The 9886-nt window shown below is 46.0% G+C and overlaps 2 protein-coding genes across 3 annotated transcripts; both read left to right on the top strand.

Moving 5' to 3' along the window:
- The first annotated feature begins 211 nt into the window (after positions 1–211).
- LOC127762012 (uncharacterized) lies at positions 212–4988 on the top strand. Its single transcript, XM_052286351.1, has 9 exons — positions 212–547; positions 640–867; positions 1305–1426; positions 1671–1731; positions 2306–2446; positions 2866–2973; positions 3627–3855; positions 4012–4260; positions 4569–4988. Exons 1-9 carry the CDS (start codon positions 404–406, stop codon positions 4649–4651), a joined length of 1365 nt encoding a protein of 454 aa, XP_052142311.1. The 5' UTR covers positions 212–403; the 3' UTR covers positions 4652–4988.
- Positions 4989–5262: 274 nt separating this feature from the next.
- On the top strand, positions 5263–7324 carry LOC127762014 (2-oxoglutarate-dependent dioxygenase DAO-like). Of its 2 annotated transcripts, none has more exons than XM_052286352.1 (3): positions 5263–5848; positions 5932–6247; positions 6450–7324. In XM_052286352.1, the coding sequence occupies exons 1-3, from the start codon at positions 5511–5513 to the stop codon at positions 6708–6710; spliced, it is 915 nt and encodes a 304-aa protein (XP_052142312.1). In that variant the 5' UTR covers positions 5263–5510; the 3' UTR covers positions 6711–7324. The 2 variants fall into 2 exon arrangements, with proteins under 2 accessions (XP_052142312.1, XP_052142313.1); XM_052286353.1 differs by having other exon boundaries at positions 5268–5848; positions 6468–7320.
- The last annotated feature ends 2562 nt before the right edge of the window (positions 7325–9886 follow it).

The following is a 9886-nucleotide window of genomic DNA, read 5'->3' as shown; positions in this document are numbered from 1 at the left end:
ATGCTTCATATATGTATCCAATCGATGTTTTTTTGAAAAATTTTCGGGGAACTAAACAGGCCCTATATTCATCCGTTAGGTAGAAAAGACACATGTGAATTTCTACACAGTTCCAACACGCATTAAAAGAAAAACAAAGAAAGAAAGAAGAAAAAAACCGGCCATTCTTGTAGTACCTCTCCAAGAGCTTCTTCGGTTCTTCCTCCCGTGTGCCACCCGCTTGCCCCTTCACCGCGCCACACGTACACTAACCAACACCGGCCAGGATCCGACGCGACGCCTTTGGAAACTGGAATATCCCCCCACCCGTACCCGTCTCCTCCCCAGCTCCAACCATTTCTCCCGTCCTCCTCCTCCTCCGCCCCGACCTCGCTCGCCCGCCCGCCCGCCTCCGCCTCCGCCAATGGCGACCTCCACGCGGGCGTTGCTCCTCCTCCCCCTCCTCCTCCTCTTCCTCCTCTCCCGCTCCCTCTCCCTCCGCGCCGATCCCGGCGCCGCCGTGTCCAGGATCGCCTTCGGCTCCTGCGCCAACCAGAGCGCGCCCCAGGTGCTCGACGAAATGCGCCCCCCCTTCGCCACCCTGATCTCGGATCAATGATCTGATGGGATTTGTGTCTCTCTGTGTGTGTGTGCGTGCAGCCCGTGTGGGAGGCCGTCGTGGGGTTCGACCCGCAGGTGTTCATCTGGCTCGGGGACAACGTGTACGGCGACAACAAGAGGCCGTTCCGGGTGTTCGGGAGGGAGAGGACGGTGGGGCCGTGGAGGAACGTGCCGCGGTTCTACCCGTCGACGGAGGCCGAGCTGCGGAGGCGCTACGAGATGGCCAAGGCCAAGCCCGGGTACGCCAAGCTCAGGGAGAGGGCTCAGGTGAGAGCTTGTGCAAGACTCGCTGCCGCTCTTTCTTTGTTTTTTGTTTTTTTTTTGCTGCATTGGTAATTACGCGTTGAAACCTCGAGCTTTGTGTCTGGTGCTCGTGATGACATGTGGGATCTTGTCACCGGTGTTTTACAAACAAGTATAGGTGCTCATTTCTCCCATGAGTCCACGTCCTTGATCATACAGGCGCAGGAGAATTAATGAATCACTTCCATGCTAGAAAGGATCATAAGATCCAACTGAGGATGAATGGCAAACAAGAGTGCTTGTTCATTTTGTTACTTTTATCATGTTTGGGACAGTTTCTGTATCATCCAAACTGAGATTTTGCGACATTGTTATCATTTCCAATTTTAACAGCTCCTCTTTTAAAAATTTAGTGGTTGGAAACACTATGTCAATATCATATCATTCACTAAATTTTGCAGGTTATTGGAACATGGGATGATCACGATTATGGACTGAATGATGCAGGAAAAGAGTTTGGTGGGAAGGTGACCTCTCAAAGGCTTCTATTAGATTTTCTGGATGAAGCTGAAGATAGTTCACGGTATGTACTTGGGAATATTTGAACTGATTTTTATTTTCCTAATGTTCATTTGTTATGATGTCATTTATTTATATTATTGTATTCTAAAATTGCCTTTATTCTTCTTATTGTGTTAAATTTCTTTCTTTCTTTTTTGTTTTTTTTTCCACAACATATATGAACATACCTGTGTAGGTTCTACGGTCTGAATACATAGTTGTAAACCATCAGAAATCTCATAGCGCTCTCTTTCTTGTTTATTTAGGAGGCAGCAAGCTGGTGTTTATGCCTCCTACATGTTTGGCCCTGAAGGAAAACGAGTAAAGGTAAAGTTATATCGTGTCCAATTTTTTCTGCCAATTTTGTTTTTCTTGGAAACCCCTTGTTCAAGCAAGCATCCCCATGCATGAATGTATCAGTTCTCCTTTCCATATGTGGCATGTTCCCCTGTTAACCTTATGATTTGCAACCATGTTACATATCAATCTCTTAGATCACACTGTGAATTCTGCACTTGCCATTCTTGTTCTGGATTACAAAGTGCCCTGTGCTGCAACTTCTTGTTAATCAGTAGTCTTTGGTTTGTTGTTTCAGCTCCTTAAATGGAATTCATAGCATCTTTTAAAATGTGGTAGTATGTGATATCAAGGTTTACAGCAACTTGGTACTATGTGAATACTGAATACAGATGTATATTGTGTCTAGTTGATATTTGTTTTCCTATACATACAGATTTAATGTTGGGTGAAACTATTCAGTTCAAATCCATATAGTGACGCACCACAACAAATATATAACTAGTACATGAGTTGAGAAGTTTCACCCATTTGCAGAACTGGTTGCAGGCACTGCTCCATTGTTACTTTACATGTATTAAAAGATAGCCATACATTACTATAGGTAATTCTGTTGGACACCAGATATCACAGAGACCCTCTATCAAGTGATGGAGCTGTACTGGGAGATCCTCAGTGGCAATGGCTGGAGAGGGAACTGCATGGTCCTCGATCAGAGATCACCATCATTGGATCTTCAATACAAGTAAGATATTGTCTGCCTTGTCCTAATTGAAAGAGCGGATCTAGAATACTGGCTAAAAAATGGATCTGCCAGAGAACAATGAGTAATCATAGTGAATGCCATAAACTAACATCATACATAAAGAAAACTGGCAATATGATAAAACTTGTTATCTTGTCTGGGGTTTGCAAACATAGCCAGCTGTCCATCTTGGACAATTTCGTGGCAGATGATAGTATCCCAATTCCCAGCTAAAGTTATGTATCATTTGTTACATAGATAATTTTTGATAAAATCTTCAATCTATAGTTGCTTTCGATTGAATAGTTGTAACAATACTATTTTTCACCTCTTTGTATTTATGTTTTGCCTTTGATTCTTCATCTTGCATGTGATAGAATTGTTTCAAAATAATACAATTTTCTTCCTATGCACTGCAGGTAATATCAAATCTATCTGCCACCACTGGACCTTTGTTCTATGTGGAGTCATGGGCACGCTTTCCAAGGGAAAGAGAACGACTGTTCAGACTGATCGATAGCAGTAAGGTTGCTTACTTTACTTTCCTATGCAGACAAGCTATTCCTTGATTCTAATCTTTACTGAAAACTCAGTTCTCCTTTACCTGTGCTAAAGTAAAATTCATTGATTTAGTAGTAGCTGGCGTACTTCCTGCATTATTTTTAGAAACATTTTTTTATCAACAATTCACAATATATGGCCTATGTAGAATGCGAAAAGAAAAAAAAAATTCTCCTGGCAAGCAGGTGCCCTTTTCTTGTAATACACTGTGAAGTTTAGTTACCTTTTCTCTTCTATATAGCTGTGTTAAATTTTTTTCTTTTTGCGATCTATCAATAGACAATACTCCCTCCGTCCCAGATTATAGGACGGCCTCTTTTCAAGGAAAATCAAAATCGGTAAATTTTGACTAACAATCATACTAACCATATATATGCTAAGTATTATGCATGTTATATCACTAGATTTATATTTTAAAGTACTTTCATGTGATGCTAATTTCATATTATTTCATATTCGTTAGGAAAATAACATGGCATAAATTAATGGTCGAAGTATGTCATTGAAGACCGTGTAAAAAAATAGGCCTTGTAATTTGGGACAGAGGGAGTATCATCTAAAATGGATACTTATCTTATGCATTTGTTATTTCTATGGAACATATGTTGACTTTGTGCAGAGAAATGGAGTGTTATTTATCAGCGGTGATGTTCATTTTGGAGAAATTTCTCGTTATGACTGTGGAGCTCAATATCCATTGTATGATATTACCTCAAGTGGTCTTACCCAATCTGTTGAGAATTCCGTGCCATCAGTATTTCAACCACTTATGAGACTTGTGGCTTTGTTGACACCAACTACCTTGCGAGTCTTTAGCCCTAACTGTCGTTACAAATCATGCACATATGGTAAGCTTTCCTTTCTTCGAAACAAATAACTGAATAAGTATCAAGAGGGCAGATTTACCCATGAGCATAATAATGTGTCCATCTAATTTATTTCTTCTGTATTTGATCTCACGTGTATTACTTTATCAATTGGTGTTTTGCTGTTGCATTTATCAGGTCAACCAAACTTTGGAGCAATCGAAATAGATTGGAATGCAGTGCCTCCCCAGATTAAACTCGAACTAAGAGATGTAGAGGGAAACTCTGTTGGTGGTGTGGAGTTTCCTATATCTGAACTGGATCCATCAAAAGCACATGCCATTACAAAACAAGGGCATTCGTACCAACGGCATTGCGCTCTCGAAACAGAGCTTCCATGGCTAGTGCGGCACCGTCTTGCTCTGTTGTTGTTTGGTACAATTGCTGGTATGCTGTCTATATCTATCTCAAACTTTTCAGACATCTCTTTTCTTCATACTCCCTCCGTTTCAGGTTATAAGACTTTCTAGCATTGCCCACATTTATATAGATAATGAATCTAGGCACACATATATGTCTAGATTCATTAACATATATATAAATGTGGGCAATGTTAGAAAGTCTTATAATATGAAACGGATGAAGTACATAACAATTGCTCTTGAAATCATCCAGTTTCACGGTCTATTTACGAATTATTTTTGTGAGATCTAGTTTGTGTTGATATATTTCTTGTTTTTTTTTTTGTTCTGTAGTTCTTGTCATAGCCGTGGTGTTGCTAGGAATTACCTGCTTATCAGCTGCTAATATTTTCACCAAGAAATCCAAGATGGAATAGCCATAAGGTACAGAGGACAGAAGCAGACACTTCAGTCTAACTACAGATGGAAAAGCTGATCACACCGTCCATGGACGTTCCAGTGCCTAGAACAACCATGAGATTTCAATACCAATATAACCCATTGCGCAGCCTGTTACGCATCACAAGTTTTATGAATGTAACTAACAATCTGTATACGTGTATAGCATGTTTAGAAATTTCTCATGTCAATTTCGTTGCTTTATGGTGAATAGGATGACTGTTGTCTATTCTCTGACCCCTCTTACATCATTGAAGTAGGCTCCGTTTGAACATGCATCTGTTTCTGTTGAACATTGAAGATCATTCGTTTTGTCCGTTTAGAAAGACATGAAAGAGCTGGTAGCCTGGCATGTCGTCCGGCTTCAAATCTCAAATCCCATAGTGATGTCTATTATCGTCTTCTGCGAAAGTGGAGAACCGAAAGTGTGGAACACGTTATCATGTCGTAACAGACATGGGAGACAGAAGCAGCCTTTGCTCGCTGACTTGTCGTGCTCGTCTGCATTTGGAGCACACGGATTCAGTGCCCAGACAGCGAGTGCTAACTGGTCAGTACGCGGCGCCAATACGGCTGTGTTTAGATATAAAGTTGTGTTTAGATATAAAGTTTGGATCTAAACTTCAGTTCTTTTCCATCACATCAACCTATCATATACACACAACTTTTCAGTCACATTATCTCCAATTTTAACCAAAATCCAAAACTAAACACAGCCTAATTCGGCTCATTCGCCCGCGACAGAGCACATCATCAAGTCGATGCCGTGGACACCCATCACTCTCCATCAGACGACGTGAACAAACCGGCGACGGCACCACGCACGCGCAGGGCCGGATGGCGGCGAAGATCCCGGTGATCGACCTGCGGCTCGCCGGCGAGGCGCCCGGCGAGGCCGCGCGGCTGCGCGACGCGGCGCGGCGCCTGGGCTGCTTCCGCGTGTCGGGCCACGGCGTGCCGCGGGAGCTCCAGGCCGGCATGAGGGCCGCCGTGCGCGCCCTGTTCGACCTCCCCGGCGACGCCAAGCGCCGCAACGCCGACGTCATCCACGGCAGCGGCTACATGGCGCCGAGCGCCGCCAACCCGCTGTACGAGGCGTTCGGCCTCTACGACGCCGCGTCCCCCGCCGACGTCGACGCCTTCTGTTCCTGCCTCGACGCGCCGCCGCACGCCAGGTAGGTAATTTCCGTCGCAGACAGTGTAGTGTAGTGCGCGCTCGCTGGTCCATCACTCTGATCGATCGTTCGATCTGTTGCAGGGAGGCCATCAGGAGCTACGCCGAGAAGGCGCACGAGCTGGTCGTGGACGTCGCGGCGAAGCTGGCCACGAGCCTCGGCCTGGACTGCTCGTTCGGCGACTGGCCGTGCCAATTCCGTATCAACAGGTACAACTACACGCCGGACACCGTGGGGAAGACCGGCGTGCAGGTCCACACGGACTCCGGCTTCCTCACCGTGCTCCAGGAGGACGACCGCGTTGGCGGCCTCGAGGTCGCCGACCCGGACACCGGCGAGTTCGCGCCCGTCGACCCCCTCCCCGGCACGTTCCTCGTCAACCTCGGCGACGTCGCCACGGTATGTATGACAAATTCCGATGCCGCTGTGCCGAACTCTACTTGTATAGAACTACCTCCGTCCCAGAATATAGCAACGTATCTGGACATAACTAATATCTAAATACATTGTTTTAGGATGGGTCTCATCTCATCCTAGGTTGATATATTCTGTGACGGAGGGAGTATATGATCTTTGTCTGGTTTCGCGTACGTGTTGTGAGTTTGGCGCGCGGGTGCAGGCGTGGAGCAACGGGGAGCTGCACAACGTGAGGCACCGCGTGCGGTGCGTGGCGGGGGTGCAGCGCGTCTCCATCGCGCTCTTCCTGCTGGCGCCCAAGGACGACGTGGTGCGCGCGCCGGAGGCGTTCGTGAGCGCCGAGCGGCCGCGCCGGTTCAGGGATTTCGGCTACGACGACTACCGGCGGCTCAGGCAGTCCACCGGGGAGCACGCCGGCGAAGCCCTCGCGCGATTAGCCGCATGATGCAGTAATAATCACCTTTACCACGGTGTGTACCATCATGCAGTCACATACGGGAGTACTACAATTGAGAGGTTTACTTACAGTAAATGTTCAAACGGGAGCGGGTGTTTACTTTTGTTTGATGCACTGCATCAATTAAAATATTAAAATATACTTGCATTACAAAAGTTAATTTGTTGATTAATAATACATGAACAATACTTAAAGTTAATCATAATTTGGCTCTGTTTTTGTCCATTTGAGCCTCTGACTTACTCAATTGATGAGTAGTAGTGAGCGAAGTAACTCATCTGAGCAAACAGAATCCAGTTAAACGGTTGATCATGGAAAATTTTGCTTAGTAACTAGAAGTAAGAAAAAAAAGAGAGTTGGCGAGGAGGGTAGGTTACAATGGGACCTCCTCTATATGAAAAGACCTAGCCGACCATAGGCTCGACCGGAGACCGTGGTATACGTCGAGGACAAGAGCGCAAACGAACTTAATCGCCGACGACCTGAACAGACATCACGGTGTGTACCATCACGGTGGGCGCGCACCATGCCTAAACACTGTCACTCGCCAACTCTCCTGCCCTCCAATTCAACCGTCGTTGGACAAGCCTGCGCTACCGGGGGATGGCCGCGGCTTTATCGGGCGCGCATTCCGCGCCGGAAACCGATGTGGGGACTAAACTCTGGCAGTGGCGCACTCCGAGATGACGGTGGGCGGATCGATGATAATCAGCAGCTTGCCTACTCCCTCCGTCCAAAAAAAAAAAGACAAACCCTGAATTTCCGTGCCAACGTTTGACTGTCCGAATTTTTTTTTATAATTAGTATTTTCATTGTTGTTAGATGATAAAACATGATTAATACTTTATACGTGACTTATCTTTTTAATTTTTTTCATAATATTTTTAAATAAGACGGACGGTAAAACGTTGGACACGGAAACCAGTGTTTATCTTTTTTTTTTTTTTGAACGGAGAGAGTACTTGCGATCGAGTCGTCTTCTATTCCGAACTGAGATGTCTCCCACTGCCCCCACACATTGTGATTGATGTGTCGTGGTGTGGTACGGTGTGGCTGCTACTACAGTGGAGATCAATTTGCTTTCATCTTTTTAATCGAATGGATTATTTGAATTTTCAAATTTTGCATATGCTGTCTTAGCTCTTAACGCCTGACAATTTCTAAGTTGACAGGGATCCGGAATTTTACATTTGATGCATTATTGGTCTAATATACTACTCCGGAGTATATGCTGTGTCGTCACATACGAACGACAAACTGTGATACGCGCATGCATCGAAGTGATGAAGCACTGCAAGCTGCATGCGGCTTAGTACACACACGAATGCTTAGCAACATGCATGCTTGCTCTGTTCCTCCGAATGTCGTTTGAAATGCATGGTGAGGCATATAGTGCTTAACTGAAGCACTGCGAACCGCATGCCTGTTAGCACAATTCATAATCATCACGAAACTTGTGGATGTAGGTATGTTTAATTAGGAACTAATTCCTTCGTTTTATAATCTAAATCATTTTAGCATTGCCAAAAACGGAAAGACTATATAGAAACAGAGGAAGTAGCTGGTATCAAAAACAATATATAGAGGTTCAGAAGAACAAATGAAGAAAAAAGAGTTGGCATCTTGGGCCATACTCCAGTGCAACAGCACCCAATTCAACTGTCGTTGGATTAGATTTGTCCAGCTGGCACCTATAGAGAAACAAAAATAACAAAAGAGTTGCGATGAGGTGTGGTTTAGAGAAAGAAATAACAAAAAGAGTTGGTAGTGGGGGTTTAAGTGGGCGAACCCATGTACCACGAAGAAGGCTTTGCAGCAGGGTGGCGAAAAGCGTAGGCTCATCTCGTGCATCGGACAGAGACTGTCCTTTGCCATGAGTCCCGGGGGGGAACCCGGCTCCGTGGAAATCCAAAGCTGCACAACTATCGGGCTCTGGACTTGAGGTAGAGAGCCCCAAACCCAAATTAACCCGCCAGCCTATACAGGCCGACCAGCCTGGACCAAATACGCCAAGTCCCCTACTCCGAAGCCTAATCTCCCTCTATACCGGCTCGACGCGCACCGACCCAACTCTTGGGCGCAACCAGCTGCTGGTAAAATTCTCTCGCGGGGGGCCCCCCTCCTCAACTCAACCGGGTCGGCCCTTCTCTCTTGGTCCCCGACCCCATCAGCGAGCACCCATTTTCTCTCTTATGGGCCTCTTTTCAACGACCGGCCTGCGCACACAGCAGGTGACCTCGGTCCAACACGAGCGCGAGCGCCCCCACGCCTTTTCTTCCCATGCAACTATCTGACGGCGGCGGCCTGGCAACTTCCCCTTCCAGGGCACGCCGGCGCGCGTCCCGATTTAGGGAGAGTTTCTTTTCGGCGGACCTCGACCCCGGCGATTTGCCATGGGCTCGAGCCCACAAACCCCAACAACCAACTCTTTAGCCCTCCGAAAGCTGGAGTAACAGGCACGCGCGACCGAGCCCGGCTGGTGGAGATGGTGGGAAGCGCGTATTTAAGCTGGTGTTGGCGTCGTTCGGCAAGCGGTATGGTACTAATCGAGGGAATAGTGCTTGTAGAGGAGATCGGTAGTGAGAAGTGGGTGCTTGAGCTGACTTGAAAGCCCATCTTACATGGGCCTCTTCCTTCTCTGTTTTTGTCTCAGGGAAACATCCGAGATCTGCAGCTGGGCAGGCCGGCACGGAGCCCGCCTCTGGGTGTCCACGAATCCGCTGAATCCCCCTGGTGTTGGAACAGCGAAGCTTCTCGTTAGCCTCACGGCCTCACCTCACCATCGTCAACTTCACCGAGAAGCTTATGCAAACAGCCAAACAGTCTTTTGCTTCCCTGACCAGTGAAAGTCTTGTGTGACTGACAATCATGTTCCATTTGATCATTTGATGCATTCTTCTCATAACTCTGATTAAGTTAATTGGTGTGGTTTCTCATGGTACTGGAGTTGCACAAGGTAAGCACTTGAGTAGGCGTAATGATGGGCGGAAAACTGATCGTACTAAAAATTGTGCGCTCTCCCGGGCTAAATACTACAAATACCCTCATCTTTTCGTTTATATTTATACTTATAAGCCAAAATTTAAATATTTCACATTAAATTTGAAGCTAATTTTGAGGGTTTTTTTATCAAAGTTTATTTTTCAGCCTTTACTTTTATCACT

This window comes from Oryza glaberrima, chromosome 2 (assembly GCF_000147395.1).
Source record: "Oryza glaberrima chromosome 2, OglaRS2, whole genome shotgun sequence".
NCBI lineage: Eukaryota > Viridiplantae > Streptophyta > Magnoliopsida > Poales > Poaceae > Oryza > Oryza glaberrima.
This window is presented reverse-complemented; position numbering and strand designations above follow the sequence as displayed.